The 26,964-nt window shown below is 34.7% G+C and overlaps 1 protein-coding gene across 7 annotated transcripts in view; it reads left to right on the plus strand.

Annotated features, from left to right (window-relative positions):
- POLQ (DNA polymerase theta) overlaps nt 1-26,964 on the plus strand; it is a 118,603-nt gene that overhangs the window by 32,358 nt on the left and 59,281 nt on the right. For 6 of the 7 annotated variants that reach the window (XR_007155816.1, XM_047876046.1, XM_047876048.1 and 3 more), the window contains 3 exons: nt 14,109-14,302; nt 15,447-15,571; nt 17,123-17,366. Coding sequence is in view for 6 of the 7 variants with exons in the window: in XM_047876046.1 (XP_047732002.1) it covers nt 14,109-14,302; nt 15,447-15,571; nt 17,123-17,366 (563 nt within the window). In the remaining variant the exon portion in view is untranslated. The remainder of the gene's footprint in view (nt 1-14,108; nt 14,303-15,446; nt 15,572-17,122; nt 17,367-26,964) is intronic. The other variant, XM_047876047.1, reaches the window with a different exon arrangement.

Genomic DNA, 26,964 nt, shown 5'->3' on the forward strand with positions numbered 1-26,964 from the left:
GCCAACTTTGGTTCTGAGTTTTCTAGCAACTACAGCAAACAGGAAAGCTTGATTAGTCTCAATATTGATAAGATAAACAAAACCAAAAAAATGAGGAAAAGGGGTACCTGGCTGTCTCAGTCAGTAAAGCATGTGACTTTTGATCTCTGGGTTGTAAGTTTGAGACCCATGTTGGGTGTAAAGATTACTTAAAAAAGTAAAATCTTTAAAAAAATAATTAGGAAAAATGTTGCATTTTATTGCATAAGAGAAATTTAGTCCTAAAAAGACACTCAGGGTCTTATATTCTTGAGAAAATCTCTATAATAAATGCAATAAGGAATTTTAAAGTCTTGTAAATATTAGATAGTCTTTTATAACTATTTCTTATAACAAAGATTTTGATAAAAATTGAATAAAATAGGGTTTGAGATTGTATTCTCTGGAAAGAACCTGGCTAAAAATATTTTGTCAATTAAGAGCAGTCATAGGAACTGACATAAGCAAGATGGCAGAATAAGAGGCCCCTGGTTCTAGTCTCCATAACAGAAATATGAATTAGTAACTATTTACAGACGAAAAGACCTTTTTAAAAATCCCAGAACCTGGCAGTTAGGCTGAAACACATTCATGGAGCACAAAAACTGAGAAAAGCTACATTAGAAGGCTAAGAGCAGTGGTTTCACTTTGACAGTGTTGCCCCTCCCTAATCCAGCACTGTACCACACTGGGAGGAATTCTCTGGGCCTACAGTTTCTCCAGTGAGAAAAAGAGAGCTTGGGGTTGACATCCAGCTTCCTCAGCATTCTGGAGTGTTGCCTGGGAAGTCCACTTCTGTCTTACCTTATGGGGAACACTAGGGAAATAGGCAAGGCTAGATTACCTGAGGAACAATATGGGAGGTAGGGCTCACAGGGTTTTGTGTGTGGATTAGTGATGGCACTGCATCCCTCCTGGCCACCTTGCCCAATCAGAGAGCCCAGCAAATGGCTCCACCCACTTGTGCCAGATTGCTGCCTGTTTGACCAGAAAGCAGGGTGAACAGTTAAGCCCAGCTAGGATTCCCAGGCAATGGCCTGACTGCAGAGCCCAGCCTGTACCTCTGCCCTTGCAGGTAACCAGTCCGACACCCCTACCCAACTGCAGAGCTCATCTTGTGGCCCTGCTGGAGCAGGGACTCTGAACTGTAGAACACAGCCAGAAGTCCTGCATTGATCACAGGGTCCATCCTGCAGCCCCATCCAACTATGGAGCACAACCTCTGGCCACACCTGAACACAAAGTTCAGTTAATGGCACCACCTATCCAAGGAGTCTAGTCTCTGGGCCTGTCTGGCCAGAGAGCCCAGCCAGTGGCCATGCCTGTCTGCAGAGCCCAGCTAACAATCCCACCTGATCAGGCAGCCTAGGGAGTGGTCTTGCCTGAGTGCAGGGCTGAGCCAGTGGCCCCACCCAACCAGAAACTCTGGCATCAAACCTTGCCCACCCTCCTGTGGGCTCTACCAGCTGGCCTTTGAGAACCTAGTTTGGGCTGACTAGTGAAAATCTTTCCCTATTGAAGCAAACCTGTAAAGACTAGAAGAAGTGACTGCTTCCTCAAATGCACACATACCAACACAAGGATACAAGAATAATGAAGAATCAAGGAAATATGGCACCGCCAAAGAAACTAGTAAAGCTCCAATAACCCAACCTAAACAAATGGAGATCTGTGAACTGACTGACCAAGAATTCAGAATAATCCTCTTAATGAATTTCAGTGAACTACAATAAAACACAGATAGTCAACCAAACAAAATTAGGAAACAGTACATGAGCAGAATGAGAAATTCAACAAAGAAATAGAAACCATCAAAAAGTAAAACCAAGCATGAATCCTAGAGCTGAAGAATACAGTGGGTGATGTGAAAAATTTAGTAGCTTCAAAAGTGGACTCAGTCAAGGAAAAGAAAAAATCTGTGAACTCAAAGATATTATGCTAAGTGATATAAGTCAGAATGAGAAAGACAAGTATCATATGATGCCACTCATAAATGGAATAAAAAAAGAATAAGCAAACAAAAAGCAGAAATAGATCCTAATTAAAGAAAGCAAACTGAGGGGGTAGGGTAGGGAGATGAGCAAATTGGGAGAAGAGGAGAAGAAGACACAGGCCTCCAGTTGTGGAATGATTAAGTCACAGGAATAAAATGTAGAACATAAGGAATACAGTCAATGATATTGTAATAGTGATATAATAAGACATGTTAACTATACTTGTGGACATAGCATAATGTATAAACTTGTTAAATCACTAAGTTGTATACCTGAAACTAATGTAACGTGTCTACTATATTAAAAAAAAAAAAACATAAAATAATGAGTTAATGGATACACAAAATAAAAGATGTAAATAGTAACATCAATGACCTAAAACATAAGGGGATAGAGAAGTAAAATTTTGGAGTTTGTGTATGTAATCAAAGTTAAGTTGTTATCAGCTTAGAATAGGATGTTATAACTATATACAATGGAACATCATTCAGCTATCAAAAAGAAGGAAATCTTGCCATTTGTGACAACATGGATTATCCTGGGAGGGTATCATGTTCAGTGCAGTAAGCCAGAGAGAGGAAGGCACATATAATATGATATCACTCACATGTGGAATTTGAAAAAGTTGAACTCAGAAATATTGTTAAATGGCAGTTGCCTGGTGCCAGGGCATGGGGAACATAGGTAGATGTTGGTCAAAGAGTACGAACTTTCACTTATAATATGGATAAGTTGTAGGAATCTAATGTAAAAAATGGTAATTATAACTAATAACACTGTATTGTATACTTGGAATTTGTTTAGAGAGTAAATCTGTTCTTACCACAAACACACACAAAGTGGTAACTGTGTCAGGTGATGGATGTGTTAATTAACTTGATTGTCGTATTCATTACACAGGAACACATGTATCAAATCATCATATTATACATCTTCAATATATCCAATTTCATTTGTCAATTATACTTTGATAAAGCTTGGGGGAAAGGGGCAGATACATATATTTTGATAAGCAAGTGAGTGGTGGGAGCATAAAACTGAAATTCTCAGAGAATTAGGAAGGTTGGGGTGCCTAGCCAGCTCATTTGATAGAGCATGCAACTCTTGATCTTGGGGTTGTGAGTTCAAGCCCTACGTTGGGCCTAGAGAATACTTTAAAAAAATAAAATAAATCGTAAAAACAAAGTTAAATAGAATTAGGAAGGCTTATCAGGAAATGCGTTTAAATAAAAAACAGTGTTGAGGTGAACAGGGGAAATGCCAGAACAAGGCCATTTTCTCTTCTTTTAGTGAACAATTGTAATACATGGGTGATAATATGCTCAAAGTTCTGTGCCTGAGAATGTGGCTAGGAAGAATCTCAAAGCCAGTGTTATAAGTTACCTGCCACGGCCTTAAAACTGTCTCATTTATCATACAGTGGATAAGATTATCAGTTCTAGGGTCAGACTGCCAGTTTACTTCCATGAAAATCAGATTGAATAGAAGTCATTAAAATAATTGCTAATGAAATATGTGAGACAACTGTAAAAACTGTAAAAAAGTTATAAAAGTCAATATGGGAAAGAACTAGAAGGATACTGCTCACAGATTATTTTGCATTTCTCTTTAATATCTAACTACACTTGGCCAAAACAGAAATTGAATTTCAGTGTATTGTGGATGTGGTCTACATAAGAAAGCAGTGATAAATTCTAATCAGTAGACTTAGACTCAAAACAAAAGGCCTTGACCTTAGCTCAAAATGTGGCAAGTTAATATACATTTATGTTTTAAGTTAAATAAAACCTGTAGTTTTCATATACTATTTTATTTTTTGAATATTTAAAACATTTATGTGATTCAAAAGTCAGAAGTACATCAAAAGGATGTACCTCTACTGACCTTCATAGATAACTATTTTCATTAGTTTTTACTACACAGACACACCTTGACAATATTGCAGGTTTGGTTCCAGACCACTGTAACAAAGCAAATCAATGCAGTAAGTGAGCCAAATGACTTTTTTGGTTTCCCAGTATATATAAGTTTATACTATACTATAGTCACTATAGTCTATTAAGTGTGCAATAGCATTGTCTAAAAAATGTACATACCTTAATTTAAAAATACTTTATTGCTAAAAAATGTTAAGCATCATCTAAGCTTTCAGCAAGTCATAATCATTTTGCTGGTGGAAGTTCTTGCCTGGATGTTGATGTCTGCTAATTGATCCAGGTGATGATTGCTAAAGTTGGAGGTGGCTGTGGCAATTTCTTAAGAATAAGACAACAATGGGGGCGCCTGGGTGGCGCAGTCGGTTAGGCGTCCGACTTCAGCCAGGTCACGATCTCGCGGTCTGTGAGTTCGAGCCCCGCGTCAGGCTCTGGGCTGATGGCTCAGAGCCTGGAGCCTGTTTCCGATTCTGTGTCTCCCTCTCTCTCTGCCCCTCCCCCGTTCATGCTCTGTCTCTCTCTGTCCCAAAAATAAATAAACGTTGAAAAAAAAAAAAAATTTAAAAAAATAAAAAAAAAAAAAAAAAAAAAAAGAATAAGACAACAATGAAATTTGCCAATGAAATTTGACTCTTTCACAAGCAATTTCTCTGTAGCATGCGATGCTGTTTGATAGCATTTTACCGACAGTAGAGCTTCTTTCAAAATTGGAGTCAATCCTCTCAAACTCCGCTGCTGCTTTCTTTATCAACTAAGTTTATGTCACATTCTAAATCCATTGTTGTCATTTTGATGGTTCTCACAGCATCTGCACCAGGAGTAGATTACATCTCAAGAAACCACTTTCTTTGCTCATCTGTAAGAGGCAACTGCTTATATATTCAAGTTTTATCATGAGATTGCAGCAGTTCAGTCACATCTTCAGGCTCCACTTCTGATTCAGGTTCTCTTGCTGTTTCCACCACAACTGCAGTTACTTCCTCCATGGGAATCTTGGACCCATACATTCATCCATGAGGGTTGGAAGTCACTTCTCTTAAACTCCCATTGATTTTAAAGTTTTGACCTCTTCCCATGAATCATAAATGTTCTTATGGCATCTAGAATGGTGGAATCCTTTCCAGAAAGTTTTCAATGTACTTTGCCTGGACCCATCAGAGGAATTACTGTCTTTAACAGCTATAGCCTTATGAAATACAGTTCTTCAATAATAAGACTTGAAAGTCAAAATTACAGTTGGCTCTTGAACAAAATGGGTTTGAACTTTGCAGGTCCACTTATACATGGATTTTCAAAAAATAAATATAGCACAGTACTGTGTATTTTCCTTATGATTTTCTTAACATTTTCATTTTTATAGCTATATCATAAGAATACAGTATATAATATAGCATAAAATATGTGTTAATTGACTGTTTCTGTTATTGGTAAAGCTTTCCGTCAACAGTAGACTATGAGCAGTTAAGATTTGGGGAGAGTCAAAAGTTATACACAGATTTTTCCACTGCATTGGGGTTGGTGCCCCAACCCCCACATTGTTCAAGTATTATCTATACTTCAAGATCCATGGACTGTAGAACGGATATTCCATTAGGAGATAGGAAAACAACATTTGTCTTGTACATCTCCATCAGAGCTCATGAGTGACTACATTGTCTGCAGTAATTGGAAAGGAATCTTTTTTTTTCTGAGTAGGTCTCAATAGTAGGTTTAAAATACTCAGTAAACCATGTTGTAAACAGATGTGCTGTTATCCAGGCTTTGCTATTCCATTTACAGAGCACAGGGAGAGTAGATTTAGCACAATTACTAAGGACCTTAGGATTTTGGAATGGTAAATGAGCACTGGCTTCAACTTCAAGTCACCAGCTGCATAAGTACCTAACAAGAATCATCGTGTCCTTTGAAACTTTGAAGCCAGGCATTGACTTGTCTTTAGCTATGAAAAATCCTAGATGGCATCGTCTTCTAATAGTAGACTATTTTGTCTCCATTGAAAATTTTTTGTTTAATGTAGCTATGTTTATTAATGATTTTAGCTAGATCTTCTGGATAACTTGCTGCAGCTTCTATATCAGCACCTGCTGCTTAACCTTGCACTTTTACATTATGGGGACGGCTTCTTTCCTTAAACCTCACAAACCAGCCTCTGCCAGTTTCCAGTTTTTCTTGTACAGCTTCCTCTCCTCTCTCAGCCTCTCAGAATTGAAGAGTTAGAGTCTTGCTCTGGTTTAGGCTTTGGCTTAAGGGAGTGTTGTGGCTATTTTGATCTTCTATTCAGGTCACTCACTCTTTCTACATATCAGCAATAAGAATGTTTCACCTTCTTATCATTTGTGTGTTTACTGGAGTAGAACTTTTAATTTAAAAGTTCAAGAACTTTTCCTTTGCTTTCACAACAGAGCTGCTTGGTGGAAAAGGCCTAGCTTTCAGCTTGTTTCAGCTTTCTATATGCTTTCCTCACTAAGCTTAATCATTTCTAGCTTTTGATTTGAGAGATTTGGGACTCTTCCTTTTCATTTCAACATGTGGAGGCCATTGTAGGGTTACTAATTGGCCTAATTTCAATATCGTTATATCTCAGGGAGTAGGAAAGCCCTAGGAGAGGGATCCTAGGGTAATGGCTGGTCAGTGGAGCAGTCAGAAGACACAATATTTATCAAGTTCACTTTATTTATCAAGTTTATTTATCAAGTTTTATATGGGTGTGGTTAATGAGACCTTAAAACAATTACAATAGTAACATCAAAGATAATTGATCATCGATTATCATAGCACATAAAATAATGAAAAAATTTGAAATAAACTGTGAGAATTACAAAATATGACCCAGAGACACAAAGTGAGCAAATGCTGTTGGAAAAATGGTGCCAGTAGACTTGCTCAAAGCAGGACCGTCACAAACCTTTAATTTGTATTTAAAAAAAAAAAAAAAAAGACAATATCTGTGAAATGTAATAAAGTATATAAAATAAGAAAGTACTATATCTCTTTTGTTTTATAAATACTAGCAAGCACATATATGTATTCTTACTTTACCTTACTGTAAGTGCACTGTATACATTTTTTTTTGCACCATCTTTTTTCCTTAACAATATATCTTGGAAATCACTCTGTCAGTTTATGGAGATTTTCATTTCTTTTTTAAAATATCTGTATAACTCCATTGTGTGTGTATACCATTATTTATTCAGTTCTCTGTTGATGGACAGTTGGGTTGTTTCCAATATTTTGTTACGGCAAATGATGCTACAGTGAATAACTTTGGTGCATATATTATTTAGTTTTGAGGGAGGTATATCTTTAGGAAAGACTCCCTAAAGAACAATTGTTTGATAAAGTATAAAGGCACATGTGATTTTGGTTTTGTAAGATTGCCCTCCATAAGATTTGTATCACTTTTCAATTTTACCAGTGCTATATTAGGGTAGTTATTTTTCCACAACCTGATGAATAGAGTATATATATTGATAAGCTTTTATACTTTTTAGTGTATTTTTAATTTATATTTTTAAGTTATGAATACATTTGAACATTTTTTCCATTTGTTTAAGGACAGTATGCTTTTTTCCCTCCATGAATTGTCGATGTCTTTTATTTTTCTATTGTGTTTTGTTCTTTTTCTTAAGTTTTTAAGGTTGTTTTATATATTAGGGAGAATAGTGCTTTGTAGTATAAGTTGAAAGTATTTTTATCCTAGTTTTTTAGTTGGCTTTGGCTGTGTTTATTGTGTGTTTTACCTCACATTTTTAAAAAATGTCGTTGAATTTATGAACTTCCGTATCAGCAAGAAATGCTTTTCTTGATCTAAGATTATAAAGGAATTCTCTAACATTGTTCTTCATGTAATTGTCTGATTATGATTCCCTTCTTTTGAGCTGTGTTCCATTAGAAGTTTATTCTAGTACAGTAGTCACCCCTTATCCATGGGGGATACATTCTATGTGCCATGGGGCACTACTCTTCCTAATATATAAAACAACCTTAAAAACTTAAGAAAAAGAACAAAACACAATAGAAAAATAAAACACATGACAATTCATGGAGGGAAAAAATGGGGGATGCATTCCAATACCATCAGTGGATGCCTGAAACCCAGATAGTACCGAACCCTATGTATATTATGTTTTTCCCATACCTACATACCTTTGATAAATTTTAATTTATAAATTAGGCACAGTAAGAGATTAATAACAACAACATAAAAAAATAGAACAATTATGTAATGTTATAAATTTTTGTGAATGTGATCTTTCAAATTATTTACTGTATGTACCCTTCTTGTGATGATGTGAGATGATAAATTGCCTATGTAATGAGATGAAGTGAGGTGAATACTATAGACATTATGATGTAGTGTGAAGCCACTATTGACCTTCTGATGATATATCATCTGTTATGGACCATGGTTAACTGTGGGTAACTAAAACCATGGGAAGTGAAACCAACAGATAAGCAGCAGGGGAGACCTACTGTATATGGCTTTTCAATTTTACCTTTCTTTCATGGTGACATTCTGCAGTCACAATTTCATTTATTAAAAGGTTTATTTACACACAACGAATGAAAAAATTTCTTTAGCTTTTATCTTTACTTTTCCCCCCATGTTTTATGTACTAATTTGCATTTTTTATCTGGATATTTTAAACTTACATTTGGTTTTGGATGTATATCTGCCTCATTTGTCAGTCTGACAACAGACCAATTTTACCAATTTGTACACGAGTTACCCTGTTTTAATTAAAAGCTTTTCTTGTATGTTTTATCTAATGGGGCTAGTTTCCTTCATTGCTCTCCTTTTTCAGTGTTCATACGCATTCTTGCTTGCTTGCTTTTTAATGTAATGCTTAGAATTAACTTGGTATTTTCATTGGTATTGTTAAATTTACACATTGTCATGTAGGAGAATTGACATCCTTCTTTTTTAGACTGATTGGTCTTATTCATGAAGAGACATGTTTCTCTATTTCTTTAAGTCTATTTTTGGGCTTCCAAGAATGTTCTGAAAATTTTCTCATGTAGAAGTTGAATATATATTTTTAAAATAGCTTTGTGTAATATGGTTTATACAGCATACCATTTAAAGTATGTTAGTGGGTTTTAGTATATTCACAGAGTTGTGCAATTATCACCAATATCTAATTTCAGAACATTTTCATCACCCTAGAAAAACCCTGGTTGCATTAGCAGTTACTCTCAAATTTCCTCTAGTCTCCTCATTCTCCCTTAGTCCTAAGCAACCACTAATGCAATAGTGTGCCTTCTGTTTTATAAACTTTCGTATTCTGGAAATTTCATATAAATGGGATCATATAATATGTGGTCTTTTATGACTGGTTTCTTTCACTTAGCATAATATTTTCAAGTTTCATCCATGGTATAACTTATATTCCTATTTTTTCTATTTTTTAAAAAAAATTGAGTATAGTTGACACATGATGTTACATTAGTTTTAGGTATAGAACATAGTGATTCAATAGCTCTGTATGTTTTGCTATGATCACCACAAATGTAGCTACCATCTGTCACCATACAATGCTATTACAGTACCATCGATTACATTCCTTATGCTGTACCTTTTATTCCTGTGACTTATTTAATAACTGGAAGCTTGTATCTTGTCCAGGAATTTGTTCATTTTATATAGCTTCTCTAATTTGTTGGTATTCATTTCACATTATTTTCTTATAACCCCCCCTCCTTTTTTCTCTGTACATTCAGTAATGTTATCCCTTCTTTCATTCCTGACTTTAGTAATTTAAGTCCTCTCTCTTCATTTCTGAATCAGCCTAGGTAAAGTTTTTCAATTTCATTCATCTTTTCAAAGCACTGTTAAAAGTATTTAAACAAGGAAGCCATTAGATTGAGGTGGCTGTAATGCCTTGGTAGCTTACATAAGCAAGACAAAACATAAGCCAGAAGCAGTGCACTCAAATCCAAGAAATTGAAACTTGAGAACAACCAATCACAAACAGCCATTGAGGCTTTCCCAAGTAAGGCAAGTGCTTAAGCTATAACCAGTCAAATAATTGCTTTGCTTTGCTTCAGCATCTTCTCTATAAAAACTTTGCTCCTCCCCGTTAGTGGAGGGCTTCTAACCACCTTTGGTTTGGCACTGCCCAATTGAAATCAATTTATGCTCAAATAAAATCTTGAAAAATTTTATGTATCTCAAGTTTGCCTTTTACCAGAACCAATTTTTGTTTAGTTGATTTTTCTTTTATTATTTTTGGCTATTTCATTAATTTCTGCTCTTTATTATTCCTTCTTATTTTGGCTTTACGTTGTTCTTCAATTTGCAATTGTCTAAAGTTGAAGATTAGGGTATTAGTTTCAAACCTTTATTTTTTTAATAGAAGCATTTATAGCTATACATTTCTCTCAAAATACTACTTTCACTGCATCTTCTAAGTTCAGTACGTTATGTTTTCATTTTTTATATTCATTAATTTTAAGGTACTTTGTAATTTCTATTGTGATTTTTTTGCCTAACCCATTGTCATTTAGTAGTTTCTTGTTTAATTCCCACATTATGAATCTCAAACATTATTTGTTATACATTTTGAATTTTATTCCATTCTTAGGAAACATACTTTGTGTAATTTAGTGTGTGTATGTATATATATGGATGTGTGTGTGTGTATATATATATTTATATATTTTATAAATACATATTTATATATATTTATATATATTATATATATGTGTGTATGTATATATATGGATGTGTGTATGTATATATATATATTTTTTAAGATTTTAAGATTTTATATATATATGTTAAATATAATATTTAACATATATATATATATTTTAAGACTTTATTTTTAAGCAATTTCTACACACAACATGGGACTCAAACCCACAACCTTGAGATCATGAGTTGCATGTTCCACTGACTGAGGCAGCTAGGCACTACTTTTATACATTGAGGCTTGTTTTATTGCCTGCATATGGTCTATCCTGGAGAATGTTCTATGTGAATTCAAGAACAATGTGCACTCTTCTCTTGTTGGATGGAGTTCTACAGATGTCTGTTAGGTCTAGTTGATTTAGAATATTGTCTTAGAAGACTAAGTTGATCTTCTGCTTAGTTCTATCCAGTTGAAAGTTAGGGTATTTAAGTCTTAAGCTATTATTTTTTAATTTCTCTTTTCATTTATGACAAGTTTTGTTCCTGTATTTCAGCACCCTGTATATATTTATAGTTGTTTATATATACTTGATGGGTTGATCCTTTTATCATTATAGAATGATCCTTTTGTTTTTATTAATGTTTTTGAACAGTCTGTTTTATCTGATATTAGTATGGCCACTCTGGTTTATTATGGTTGTGGCTGGAATTATATTTTCTCTGCCTTTTACTTTTGACCTTTTTGTATTTTTGTATCTATGTCTTCTACAGACAACATATAGTTGGATTCTGGCTTCTTATCCAGTCTGTTAATTTTTATTATTTAACCCATTCACATTTAATGTTATTATTGATATAGTTGGGGTAACATCTATGTTTTGTCTCTTTATTTTCTATATATCTTATGTCTTTTTATGTCCTCTGTACTTCTTTTACTGATTTCTTTTAATTGAATATTTCCTAGTATAACATTTTAATTTCTTTAATTAATTTTTCTCTATTTTTTTTTTTTTTAGTTATTCCCAGTGGTTACTCAAGGAGTTATAATATAGCTTAAAATTTATACTAACTTAGTTCCAGTGAGATATAGAAACATTATTCTGGTATAGTGTTATTTTGATGTGCTATTACTGTTATATGTGTATATCTATATGTGTTACAAACCCAGTAATACATTGTTATAGTTATAATTTATGTAATATTATGTCTTTTTAAATGTTTATTTACTTATTTTGAGAGAGAAAGTGAGCGAACAGGGGAGGGGCAGAGAAAGAGGGAGGGGGAGAGAGAGAGAGGGAGAGAGAGAGAGAGAGAAAGAAAGAAAGAAAGAAAGAAAGAAAGAAAGAAAGAAAGAATCCTAAGCAGGCTCCACACTATCAGTGCAGAACCCCATGCAGGCTTGAACCTGTGAACCATGAGATCATGACCTGAGCCAAAATAAGAGTTGGATGCTTAACCAACAGGGCCACCTAGGCACCCCAATTTTATGTCTTGAAAGAAGGTAAGATGAGAGAAAAATGTATATTTATTGTTACATTAAAATTCGTATTTAATATTTGTGTTTTTCTTTATTCCTATTGTTTTTAGTTACTATCTTTTGTCATTTCCTTACTCCAATACAGTTTTGCTCTGTTAACTCTATACAGAGCAAAGAGAAATTTTATTTAAGTAAAAAATGAATTTTATTCAGGAATAGCAGAGGAATTGCAATTTGGGACAAGCAAGCTATGGTGAACCATAAGCAAGTCTGAAAAGACAAAGGAGGGTCAGCCGCTATTATGTTTTAGGAGGAAATTAGGGAGTGTTTTGTTTAGAACAAAAGTGTACTGGAGAAGAACAAGAGTTTGAGTTTGTGGTGGTTTCTGATTGGTTGTAAATGGTAGTTAGTATGTTGTCACTAGAGCAGAGAGGGATCTTCCTTCCTATTTTTAAAGACAGGAGATACAATTCCTATTTGAAAAGTGCTCTCCCTTGTTGAAATAATTCTTCCTTCTTCCTGCTGGTTATGTAGGCTACAATGAGTGGTATGGGCTTAACAGCTCCCCTTTCAGGGCTTCCCTGATCCATGGTAAGGGAGGTTTTCTTTATTTAGTTTCACAACTCCCACATGTCAACCTTTGGGCTGTTATTGCCAAATGTAATGCATTTTTATATGTTACATACATGTCATTTTACACAGTTGCTTTTTAAATCAGGAGAGGGAAGGAGAGGAAATATGCAATAATACTGTCTTTATAAGTATCTACATAACTACTTCTATTGGTACTTTTTGTTTTTTTGTGTGTGGAATTAAAATACTGTTTTGGGTCACTTTTTTTCCAACCTGAAGAATTTTCTCTAGTATTTCTTATAAGGAAAATCTGCTAGAAAAGAATGTGTTTAGTTTTTGTTTCAGTGAAAATGCCTTTATGATGCCTTTACTTTAGAAAGATAGTTTCCTTCATGTAATATTCTGGGTTGATGGTTGTTTTTTTTTTTTTCTTTCAGCTGTTAGAACATATCATTTCATTGCATTCTAGCTTTCATTGTTTTGTTAAGAAGTCAGCTCTTAATCTTATTGGTTTCTCTTGTATATGATGCATTGTTTTTCTACTGCTGCTTTCAAGATTTTCTCTTGTTTTTTTACATTTTTACTATGATGCATCTGGGTATGGATAGTTTTATGTTTATCCTACTTGGAGTTCACTTAGTCTCTTGTTGCACATAATAGTTCCCACATTTCTCTGAGGCTCTGTTAATTTTTCCTTCCCTTTTTTCTGTCCTCTCAGACTGCATAGTCTCTATTGGTATATCTTCATGTTTGCTGATTCTTCTGATAGCTTGCATGTAGTATTTAGCTCTGTAGTAAATTATTTATTTCAGTTATTGTACTCTTTACTTTCAGAATTTCCATTTAGCTCTTTTTTTTTAATCATTTCTTTCTCTTTACTCTTATTCTCTTCTTGCTGAGACATTGTCATCATACCTTCCTTTACTTCATTTAGCATAGTTTTCTTTTGTTCTTTGACTGTATTTGTATACCTCGAAGTCTGGCATTCCCAAATCTGGAACCTCTCAAAGTTCTTTTGCATGTTTTTCCCTTGTGTTTGGGACACACTTTCCTGTTTCTTTGCATGTCTCATAGTTTTTATTGTTGTTGAACCCTGGATATTTTAGATAATATATTGTAACATTTGTGAATATTGATTCCTTCTTTCCTTCCCCCCTCTTTCTATTCTCCTGATTCTTTCTTGGAAACCATAGAAAATACTTAGGATTGTACTTAATGTAAGGACATTGAAATTAAAAGTGTCTATGATTAAAGTTCTTGGATTTGGTAAAATCCAGTTTGTATGCTCAGTGGTCTCTTTTCTTTTGGTTGTGACTCGTTTGTAAATAAATGAAGTTTCCATATAAGTGAGGTATTACCACATTTATAAATTTTTCCAAATGCTGAGTCCTTTATTTTTAATACAAAGTTTACATTTATAGTTTTGTTCCTTTTGTAATACATTTGTTTAGCTAATGAATGATATTTCTTTCTTTTAGGTTACACCTATGTTCGAGGATTGGACCACTATTGACTGGTATCGATTTTTCTGTTTATGGGAGAAGCTGCCAATTTCTATGAAACGGGTGGCAGAGCTAGTGGGAGTCGAAGAAGCGTTCTTGGCTCGCTGTGTGAAAGGAAAAGTAGTAGCCAGAACTGAGAGACAGCATCGCCAGATGGCCATCCATAAAAGGTAAATATCAAGGAGTCTACACTATCCAGTATTTAACACAGTTTTTGGATATATAGTAGATGTTCAGTTTATTGTAGTCACTTTCATTATCATTAAAATCAAATTTTTGGCTGAGTATGGTAAAAATTTTCACTTTCCTGTATTTACTGAATTGATTGATATTTCTCTCTTGCTATCTATAGTTTAGAAGTCATTGTAGATGAAGACCTTTTAAAGTAGAACATTTAGGGGCTCCTGGGTGGCGCAGTTGGTTAAGCGTCCGACTTCAGCCAGGTCACGATCTCGCGGTCCGTGAGTTCGAGCCCCGCGTCAGGCTCTGGGCTGATGGCTCAGAGCCTGGAGCCTGTTTCCGATTCTGTGTCTCCCTCTCTCTCTGCCCCTCCCCTGTTCATGCTCTGTCTCTCTCTGTCCCAAAAATAAATAAACGTTGAAAAAAAAATTAAAAAAAAATAATAAAGTACATTTAATTACTTCCTTTACTTAAAGATGTGAATTAGAATTGCCAACTTAGTGTAGCTTCATGTGAGGTTGTGCTTTGTATCATTATTATAATACAATATTATAATGGCTCTGGGGAAGAGCCATTAAAAAATTCAGATGGGGAAATTGAATCATTTAGCTTCTTTAAAATCTAATAAAATTATTTTTCTTAGTGCTAGTATCTAGTATATTATTTACAACATAATCAAGTGTGAATTTTGTAAGGATTTATATACTTGGATTATTTGTGGCACTAGGACCTTTCAGGTCAAAACTGGTTTTATTATCAAATTATGTCATTTTTTGGAAATATGAATAGATGATCATGTAACTGTATCAGATGTTCTTTTAAATTATTGTGCCATTATATTTCTTGAACCAAGTCTTATTTCTTGAAATTAGTTAGCAGTATTGAAATATGGAGGAGCTCTTTTTGTTATATAGGTATTAGGTTCCTTGTTATGCTATAGTACTAATGTATGTCAGGATTTATTTGACCAACATTGAGCTCAGTCTTTGTCCACTAATCCTATATCCTATTAGGAATCTTCTCACAGTGTATAAATCTTCACTTGCCTTTTTGATTCTTTCTTGTTTCCCAGCATATATCTTCATTGTAGGCATAAGTAATCTCTTACCACACTTTTGGTGATTTACTTTCCAGGTTTTTTACCAGTCTTGTGCTATTAGACTTAATCAGTGAAGTTCCCTTAAAGGAAATAAATCAGAAATATGGATGCAGTCGTGGACAGATTCAATCCTTACAACAGTCAGCAGCTGTTTATGCAGGTCAGTTAAACAAGGGTTTCCACATTTATTTGAGACTCTGTAGTTTGAGATCAAGTTAAAATTACTTTTTTTCATATTCCATTTATTTTAGGCTTCTCTACAAATGAGGGGATCATGTAAAGTCATAATTGTGTGTGTTTGTCCTCATAAGAACCCCTAAAACTATGGCTTCTCACCCTGCTCCAGAGGATTGGCAGCTGGCAGCTAGCTGAGTGTCTGGATCTTAGTCTCCCTCCATTGCTTAGCCACCTGCTAAGCATCCTCCTTTTTATTTTTTTTTTAGTTTTTATGTTTTCACTGTTGCAGGAAGTAGACCCAGAGTTCTCAATGGCCTCCCCTTTCTCATCAAGTTGCTGATTAATATTTGTTATTGAGTAGGAGGATGGCAACTACAGAGGGATTTCTGTATATCTGGTAGACTGTTCTAAATATCTCTCCTCTAAGGAAACACTGGTCTGCCCTTAATAAAATTAAACCCCTATCTGTAAGCTAGGCAAACAGGGAAGTTCTGGGTCTGATTTTACCAAGAAATCCTTACAAACTCTTAGGAAGGAAACCCTGGGCTGCTGGAGAGAGTGTGGATTTGTATGTGTAGGAGGTTTCATTGTGAAGGTGTGTGCATATATGAGAGTACTGAGGGAAAGATTGTAGGAGGGGCTGGAGACTTCAACTCACTGGCATGAAGGATCTCAAATTGCCTGTAGGATTAATGTTCTCATAGGGAAGTGATTATATTAATGCCTTGACATTGGCTCTTCTGGCCTCTTTATCTCATGAGGGAATAGCTATTAAGTTGGGCAACCTTTCCTTGAAGAAAATACCAATAGGAGCTTCACTTTTTGTACTCCTCTCAGCACTTGAATATTTAAATCATCTCTCTTATTTTCTTATTTTGCTCTAGATGAAAGAGTCCCTCACCTGTTTTAAAGAGTTCTCTCTTCCTTAAAGAAAGAAAGGAAGGAAGAGAGAATGAGACGAATGAACTAGAGTGAGGGCTTTTTGTGTATTTTGTGTTAACATGCTCTGCCTCAGTTTTTTCAAATATCAAGTTCATGATTAAGAATAAATGAGATGACAATGTGTTTACCCCTTTTATTGACCAATTAGCTAGGCCCTGAACATGTGTCTACTCGCCTGTTAACGTACACTTTGTGCCTTTGTGCCTCTTAAAGTTTACGATTCTGCTGGTAAAACAAAACAAAACAAAACAAAACAAAACAAAACAAAACAAAACAAAAGATACAGCAAGACAAAAGTATCTAAAGAAATAGAGAATTATTTATAAAGAATTTTTAAAAGAATTTTTGAACTTTTTTTAATGTTTATTTTTGAGAGAGAGAGAGACAGTGTGAATGGGGGAGGGGCAAAGAGAGAAGGAGACAGAATCCGAAGCAGAATCCAGGCTCCAGGCTGTCAGCACAGAGCCCCATGTGGGGCTAGAACCCACAAACTGAGAGATTGTGACCGGAGTGAAGTCAGGCGCTCAACCAACTGAGCCATCCAGGAAGCCCAAGAATTTTTAATTTCATAAATATTCTATGATTATTGTAGGGATGATTACAGTATTTTCCAACCGCCTCGGCTGGCACAACATGGAACTACTACTTTCCCAATTTCAGAAGCGTCTTACATTTGGCATCCAGAGGGAGCTGTGTGACCTGGTCCGGGTGTCCTTACTTAATGCACAGCGAGCCAGGTTCTTCTATGCTTCTGGCTATCTTACTGTGGCAGATCTTGCCAGAGCAAATATTGTGGAAGTGGAGACTGTTCTGAAAAATGCTGTGCCCTTTAAAAGGTAAGAGAGTCCTCCTGACCAGTAGTTATTAAATGAAAAATTATGTCTATTTGTAAATAATAGAAAATGTACTAAAATATTTTTTCTTTGATAGTATCATGACATACATGGGGTCACTGGAAGAAAATGAGACTGCTTTTTTCCCCCTTTAGAATTACTATCGTGTGTGTGTGTGTGTGTGTGTGTGTGTGTGTGTGTGCCTGTGTGTATGTATATATTTTTAAATTGAAGTATAGGTGACACACAGTAGTACATTAGTTTCAGGTGTACACATAGTGATTTGAAAGGTCCATATGTTATGCCCTGCTCACCACAAGTGTAACTACTATCTTTTGCCATAAAATGCTATTAAATACCATTGATTATATTCCCCATGCTGTACATTTTATGCCTGTGACTTAATCATTCCATAATTGAAAGCCTTTATCTCTCACTCCCCTTCAACCATTTTGCCTATCCCCCTACCTCTCCCCTCCAGCAACAATCAGTTTGTTCTTTGTATTTATGGGTCTATTTTTTCTTTTTTGTTTTTTTCAGAGTCCACATCTAAGTGAAATCATATGATATTTGTCTTTCTTAGTCTGACTGATTTCATTTGGCATAATATCCTCTGGGTCTATCCATGTTGTCAAAAATAGCAAGATCTCAATCATTTTTACGGACGAGTAATATTCTATCACATATTTATGATACATGATATGTGAGATATACATATATATATATATGACATCTATATTCCTTCATCTATCCATGGACACTTGGGTTGTTCCTATACCCTGACTACTGTAAATAATGCCACAATGAACATAGAGGTGCATATATCTTTTCCAATTAGTGTTTTCATTTTCTTTGGGTCAATATTCAGTAATAGAGTTACTGAATCGTATGGTATTTTCATTTTAATTTTTTGAAAAACCTCCATGCTGTTTTCCACAGTGTTTGCACCCACTGTGCACAAGTGTTCCTGCTTCTCCACATCCTCACCAACACTTGTTATTTCTTGTCTTTGATTCCAGGTGACCTGACAGGTGTAACTGATATCTCATGGTTTTGATTTGATTTCCCTGATGATTGGTGATGTTGAATAACTTCGTGTGTCGGTTTGCCATCTATATATTTTCTTTGGAAATGTGTCTATTCAGGTCCTCTGCCCATTTTTAATTGGACTTAATGCCCATTTAATTATTTGTTTGTTTGTTTTTGGTGTTGAGTCATATAAGTTCTTTACATATTTTTGCTATTAATCTGTTATTGGATATATCATTGCAAATATCTTCCCCCATTCAATAGGTTACCTTTTCATTTTGTTGATTGTTTCATTCACTGTGCAAAAGCTTTTTATTTTGGTGAAATCCCAATAGTTTATTTTGCTTTTGTTCCTATTCCAAGAGGAGACATATCCAGAAAAATGTTGCTAAAGCTTATGTCAAAGAAATTACTGCCTGCATTTTCTTCTAGGAGTTTTATGGTTTCAGGTCTCACATTTAGGTCTTTAATCCATTTTGAATTTATTTTTGTATGGTATAAGAAGTGATACCCTTTCATTCTTTTGCACATAGATGTTCAGTTTACCCAGGGTCATTTACTGAAGAGACTTTCCCATTGCATATTCTTGCCTCCTTGTCATAGATTAATTGTCCATTAAGCATGGGTTTATTTCTGGACTCTGTATTCTGTTTCACTGATCTACTACATGTTTTTGTGCCAGTACCATACTATTTTGATTATTACAGCTTTGTAGTTTATCTTGAAATCTAGGATTGTGATACCTCCAGCTTTGTTCTTTCTCAAGATTGCTTCGGCTTTTAGGTCTTTTGTGGTTCCATACAAATTGTAGTATTATTTATTCTAGTTTTGAGAAAAATGCTGTTGGTATTTTGATAGGGATTGCATTGAATCTGTAGATAGCTTGGGTAGTATGGACATTTTCAACAATGTTAATTCTTCTAGTCTATGAGCATGGTAATATCATTCCATTTCTTTTTTCTATCTTCAGTTTCTTTCACTAATGTTTTATAGTTTTCAGAGTACAAGATTTTTGGTGTAACTGTAAATGGTTTTGTTTTCTTAATTTCTATTTTTACTACTTTGCTATTAGTGTATAAAAATGCAACAGATTTCTGTGTATTAACTTTTTATGCTACAACTTTACTGAATTTATTTATGCTAATAGAATTTTGATGGATCTTTAGGGTTTTCTATGTATAGTATCATATCATCTACAAATAGTGATGGTTTTACTTCTTCCTAAACAGTTTAGATGTCTTGTATTTCTTTTTTGGTCTGATTGCTCTGGCTATGCTTTCCAGTACTATGCTGAATAAACGTGGGGAAGGTGGATGTTCTTGTCTTGTTCTTGATCTTAGGGGAAAAGCTCTCAATTTTTCACCATTGAGTATAATGTTAACGGTGGGTTTTTCACGTATGGCCTTTATTATACTGAGGTATGTTCCCTCTAAACCCACTTTGTTGAGAGTTTTAATTATGAACTCAAGTTGAATTTTGTCAAATGCTTCTTCTGCATCTATTGAGATGATCATATGATATTTAACCTTTGTTTTGATTTATGAACGTTGAATTATCCTTGCATCCCCAGAGTAAATCCCATTTAGTCGTGGTGGATAATCTGTTTAATATACGGTTGAATGTGATTTGTTAGTATTTTGTTGAGGATTTTTGCATCTATGTTTATCAGGGGCATTGGCCTGTAATTTTCTTTTTTTTATAGTGTTTTTGGTTTTGGTATCAGGGTAATACTGGCTTTGTAGAATACATTTATAATGTTTTTGGAAGTTTTCCTTTCTCTTCTATTTTTTGGAATAGTTTGAGGAGAATAGATATTAACTTGTCTTTAAAAGTTTGGTAGAGGGGCGCCTGGGTGGCGCAGTCGGTTAAGCGTCCGACTTCAGCCAGGTCACGATCTCACGGTCTGTGAGTTCGAGCCCCGCGTCAGGCTCTGGGCTGATGGCTCAGAGCCTGGAGCCTGTTTCTGATTCTGTGTCTCCCTCTCTCTCTGCCCCACCCCCGTTCATGCTCTGTCTCTCTCTGTCCCAAAAATAAATAAATGTTGAAAAAAAAATTTTTTTTAAATAAAAGTTTGGTAGAATTTACCTGTGAAGCCATTTGGTCAGGGACTTTTGTTTTTTGAGAGTTTTTTGGTTACTCATTCAGTTTCATTACTAGTGTCTTGTCTGTTCAGCTGCTGTTTCTTCCTGATTCAGTTTTGGAAGATTATATGTTTCTAGGAATTTATCCATTTATTCTAATTTATTGACATAATTTTTTGTAATGTTCTCGTATAAGTCTTTGTATTTCTGTGGTGTTGGCTATTAATTTTCCTCTTTCATTTCTGATTTTATTGATTTGTGTCCTCTTCTTTTTTTCTTGATGAGTCTAGCTAAAGGTTTATTAATTTTATCTTTTCAAAGAACAAGCTCTTGGTTTCCTTGATCTTTTCTATTTTTTTAAATCTCTATTTCATTTATTTCCACTGTGATCTTAATTTCCTTCCTTTTATGGACCTTGGCTTCATTCTCTTTTTCAATTTCCTTTACATATAAGGTTAGATTGTTTATTTGAGAATTTTCTTGTTTCTTGAGGTAGGCCTGTATCTGTATGAATTTCTCTCAGAATTGTTTTCACTGAATCCCAAAGATTTTGGACTGTTGTCTTTTCATTTTCATTTGTCTTCCTGTATCTTTTGATTTTCTCTTTGATCTCTTCATTGACCCATTGGGTGTTTAGTAGCATGGTATTTAGTAGCATGCTGTTTAGCCTACATGTGTTTTTCTTTTTACCAGTTTTTTTCTTGTGATTGATAGTTCTATACTATTGTGGTTAGAAAAGATACTTGATATGATTTCAATTTTCTTAAATTTCCTGGGACTTGTTTTATGGTCTAATGTGTGATCTGTTCTGGAGGATGTCTTATGTACACTTGAATTGAAGGTATATTCCGTTGTTTTTGGATGGAATGTTGTGCATGGATATTTTAAGTACATCTGGTCTAATGTGTCATTCAAAGCCACTGTTTCCTTTGTTTTCTGTCTGGATGATCTATCCATTGATGTAAATGGGATGTTATAGACCTCTACTATTACTGTATTACTGTCAATTTCTCCGTTTAGGTCTGTTAATATTTCCTTTATGTATTTAGGTGCTCTAATGTTGGGTGCATAGAGATTTACAAATGTTATATCTTCTTGTTGGATTAACCCCATTATCATTATATAATGCCCTTTGTCTCTTATTACAAGCTTTGTTTAAAGTCTGTTTTGTCTGATATAAGTATTGCTACCTTGGCTTTTTTTAATTTTGCTTTTATTTGTGTGGAATATCTTTTCCTATTCTTTCATTCTTAATTTCTGTGTGTCTTTAGGTCTGACATAAGTCTTTTGTAGGCAGCATACAAATGGGTCTTGTTTTTTAATTTGTTCCACCACGCTATGTCTTGATGGGAGCATTAGACCTACTTTTACATTTAAAGTAATTATTGATAGGTATGTACTTATTGCCCTTTTATTAATTGTTTTCTGGTTGTTTTGTAGTTCTCAGTTTTTTTCTTCTTTTGCTCTCTTTCCTTTGATGACTTTCTGTTGTATTAGTTGATTGTCTTTATTTTTTGTATACCCATTATAAATTTTGGTTTTGTCTTTACCATGAGGTTTATATATAACATGTTAATTATATAGCAGTCTATATTAAGTCAGTTACTTAAATTTGAACACATTATAAAAATTTTTTCACCTCCGTTTTAGGTATGTATTCTCATATTTTACATCTTTGTATTCATAATTTTCTTAGTTCTGATTATGGCCTTTTCTTTTTAACATAAAGAAGTCCCTTTAACATTTTTTTTAACAGTAGCCTAGTGATGATGAACTTTAACTTTTTTAAATTTCTCCTTCGATTGTGAGTGATAACATGGCCATGGAGCGTATTCTTGGTTGTAGGTTTTCTTCCTTTCAGCTCTTTGAATATATCATGCCACTCTCTTTTGGCTCACAACATTTCTGCTGAAAAATCTGCCGATAGCCATAAGTGGTTTCCCTTCTATGTAACTTTTTGTTTCTCTCTTGCTCCTTTTGAAATTTTCTCTTTATCTTTAACCTTTGACATTTTAATTATGTACCATGGTGTGGAACTCCTTGAGTTCATCTTGTTTGGAACTCTCTGTCCTTCCTGAACCTAGATGTTTGTTTTCTTCCCCCAGGTTAAGGAAATTTTCAGCTGTTATTTCTTCAAATGAATTTTCTGCCTCCTACTTTCTCTATTCTCTTCTGAGACCCCTATAATGTGAATATTTGTTCTCTTGATGTCATCCCAGAGATTGCTTAACCTATCCTTAACCTATTCTCATTAAAAAATTTATTCTATTTGCTGTTCAGCTTGAGTGCTTTTTATTACCTTGTCTTCTAGATTGCTAATCATCTCTTCTCATCCCCTATTGTTGATTCCTTCTCGTGTATTTTTCATATCAGTTATTGTATTCTTCAGCTTTGATTCTTTCTTATATTTTCTAACTCTTTGTTGAAGTTTTCACTGAGTTCTTCCACCCTTGTCTCCAGTCCAGTGAAGATCTTTAAGATCATTATTTCAAACTGCTTATCAAGCATATTGTTTCTCTAGGTTTCATTTGGTCCTTTTCCTAAGGTTTTGTCTTGTTCTTATGTTTGGAGCATATTCCTCTGTCTTCCCATCTTGCTTGACTTTCTGTGTTTGTTCCTTTGAATTGAGTAGAATAGCTACTTCTAAACTTAAAAGAAAGGTATTATGTATGTCATTTCCTGTGTATTCTGTGTATACTGGATAACTTTGGCTGGCTGGAACTGTGGCTGGCATGGGCACGGAGTCCCAGGTACTCCATGTTTGGGCTGCCCTGGTAGGATGGCTTGAGCTAAAGTGGGCTTGGGCCAGGTGGTCCCAGAGCTCTCCATAGAGAGGGTGCTCTGGCAGGAGAGCTATGGCTGAAGTTGGCGCAGGTTGGAGCATTCCCTGGGCTCTCCATGAGAGGATCCCTGGCAGGATAGCTGAAGCTGAAGTGAGCATGGGCCAGGGCTGTCTAGGGACTCCCCACCCACAGGGTGCCCTGGGAGGACAGCTAAAGCTACAAGTTGGGGTGTTCTGGGGACACTTAACACAAGGGATGCACTGTCGGGGTGGCTGGAACTAAGGTGGATGTGGGCCAGGGAGTCCTGGAGTGTGTTAGTAAATTGTGTGGAGCCAAAGTAGTGTGGGCCTGGGTCTGGGGTGCTTTACGCCTGTTCCACCTTGCTGTAATGGCTGGAGTTACAGTGAGTACTGCTCAGGGGTGTTCTGGTGGGCACCACACTGGTGCTACTTTGGTGGGATGGCTGGGGCTGGTGTGGGCTAGGGGTCTGGAACTTACTGAAGTGTAGGCCAGCTAGGGAACCTGAACCCTGCTTCTCTCTGGGCTATCAAGGTGGAGAGGGGGCATAAACTGTGGCACTTGCAGCCCCTCCTGACATGGAAAGGGTTCCAGCAGCTCCCCCACCATTTGGCAAAGTTCTAGGTCTAGTTTCTCTTTACATTCTAGTTGCTATTTGTACTTATGTATTATGCTAAGGCTACTATTTCTGTGATTATACCTTTTCTGAATGCCTAGAACTTTATTGATCAATATTACTAACATCAGTATTAGGACAGATCTACGTCACATACCTCCTCATGTGACACAGTGAGAAAGACACAGCATTACTCCTGGAGTATTCTTATCAAAAATGTCTAACATAAATTTAATTGTAAGGAAACATCAGACAAACCTAAATTGGGAGGCATTATACAAAATAATTGTCTAATACTCTTCAAAAATATCAAGGTCATGAAAAACAATAACTGAGGAACTCTTTCTAATTAAAGGAAATAAAGAGACATGACAACTAGATGTACCACCTTATTCTAGATTAGATTAGAACAAGGATGTAAGTGGAACAATTGATTAAATTTGAATAAGGTGTATAGATAAGAGATAGCATTGTATTAATGTTAATTTTCTGAATGGAAACTGGTATATCTGACACCTGGCCACCCTTTCCTTTTAGTACTTGGTACATGAGAGCCAGAAAACCCATTTTGATTGTCTCAGTTTGCCATTAACAAAAATTCACAATAAATTACCTATGCATATGTATTTTCCATTGTTGGTAATGTTTCTTCAGAGTAAATTCTTGGATGTGGGATTTCAAAAGGTAAGTGCTTATGTAGGTTTATTAGTTCCAGATTACCCTGCAGAAGGGTTGTACCAGGTTACATTCTCACTGGCCTATTACGCCACAGCCTTGCAAACAGAATCCATTGTTAGAGTTTTCATTTCACCAGTCTGATAGATAGGAAATAGTATCTCAGTATGGTTTTAATGTGTATTTCTCCAATTGTGAATGATGGTGGATATCTTTTCATATGTTTCAGGATCATATTTTTGTATCCTTGTGAATTATCTGGTTATGTCTTTTCTTGTTTCTACTGAGTTTGGTCTTTTCCCTCTCCTTTTTATTTTATTTTATTTTATTTTTTTTTAAATGTTTATATACTTTAATAGAGAGAGAAAGAACAAGGGAGTGGCAGAGAGAGAATCCCAAGCAGACTGCATGCTGTCAGTGCAGAGGGCTCTATCACAGGGACCCTGAGATCATGACCTGAGCCTAAACCAAGAGTCAGATGCTTAATCTACTGGGCCACCCAGGTGCCCTTCTTTCTCCTTTTAAAAGAATCTTTTCTTCTTAAATTGATCAGAGTTCTTAGCTGTTTATTTTATATGTATATTGCAAATATTTTCTCAAAATTTATAAATTGTCTTTTGACTTTTACTACATTGTTTTTGCCATGCAGAATTTTAACTTTTCTATTGATTTCTTTGTCAATTTTTTTTTTTTTTTTTTTGCTTTGGAATTGTCATAGTTAGAAAACTTTTGTCTACTGAAATTAAAAAGGAATTCATTCATGTCTTCTCCTAGTATTTGTAGATTTGCATCTAGATTCCTGATGTATTTAGAATTTAATTTTGTGTATAGTATAAAGTCTGGATCAAATTTTGTCCTTTATCCAATGGCTCCCATTTATAAAAATGTTTATTTTTGACTTAGTGATTTGAGATGCCATCTTTGTCATATACCAAATATCCATAAATAATTAGGTCTATTTCTGTAGTTTCTATTTTATATACTATTCTTTTTGTCAATTCATGAGCCAGTAAATACTTTTAATTATAAATTATAAATTATTAATCTCTGGAAGGACACTTCCTCTCATAGTTTTCCAATATTTTTTTTTTTGGCTTTTCTTGCATATTTGCCCATATGAAAGTTAAAGTGCTTGTTGATATTTTATAGGAATTGTATTGAAATTTAACTTAGAATTGATATCTTTATATTTTGTGTCAACCTATCCAAGGATAGGTAACATCTTTGAATTTGATCTAGTCTTTGTGATTTTTAAGAGTTTTCAAAAGATTTCCTCATATAGGTTTTCAAAAGTTTTAAGTTTTGCTCACACAGGTTTTATACATTTCTTGTTAAAGTTATTCCTACTTAATATTTATTGTTATTTTAATTGGTTGCTCTCTTTTAGTATGTCTTCTACATAGTTATTATTAGAGTATATGAAGGCTGTTTTGTATAATTTTTTATCCTATTTTCTAAATTCTTTTAGTGTTTGAATTACTTTTATCATTGATTCTCTAGAATTTTCCAGGTATGTTGGCACATCATCTACAAATAGTTATTTTACTTCTGTAAGAATTTGTATGCTTTTAATTGATTTCTCTTATCTAATTGTATTAGCTGATATCTCTAATATGTAGTAGTAGTAGTAGTAAGGATAGTAGTAATAGATATTGGGAATTTTTGCTTTGTTTGTGATCTTAGGGGAAATGCCTCTGGTGTTGCTTCAATAGGATACTGGTTTCAGAACTATGGTGTGTGTGTATGTGTGGGTGTGTGTGTGTGTGTGTGTGTGTGTGTGTGTGTGTGTGTGTATTTATGTAAGAAATACATAATTCTTGAATATTTTTGTCATGATTGGGTATTGAATTTTGTCAAAGCATTTTCCAGTATTCCTGAAGATTATCATAGTTTTTTTTTCTCCTCCTTCATCTATTAGCATGGTACATTATATTAATAGGTTTCCTAATATTGAATCAATCTTATGGAATAAATTTAATTTGGTCATCTTATTTTATTATATGATGTTGAATTCTATTTGCTAATATTTGATATAGTATACTTTTGCATTGTTATTTACAAATAATATTGACCTATTGTTTTCTTGCATTGTGTGGGTTTTTGCACTATTTTTATTCAAGTTTTGCTATCAGTTTTGGTATCAGACTTGCCTCATGAAAAAGAATTATGAAGCATTTTTTGTTTTCAGTGCTTTGCAATAATTTAGGGAGGCTTGGGACTGCTAGAAGTTTTTATATGATTATTGTATGAAACCATGTTGAATGGTGCCTTTCAATGGGTTAGTTTCCCGATCACTTTGTCTACTGTATTTTTTCAGAAATTAGTCTCTCTAAGCTTTCTATCTTGAATGGGGTCAATTTTGGTAATCTGTATTTCCTTAGAAAATTATTTGTTGGGGC

Source organism: Prionailurus viverrinus, chromosome C2 (genome assembly GCF_022837055.1).
Source record: "Prionailurus viverrinus isolate Anna chromosome C2, UM_Priviv_1.0, whole genome shotgun sequence".
NCBI classification, from domain to species: Eukaryota; Metazoa; Chordata; class Mammalia; order Carnivora; family Felidae; genus Prionailurus; species Prionailurus viverrinus.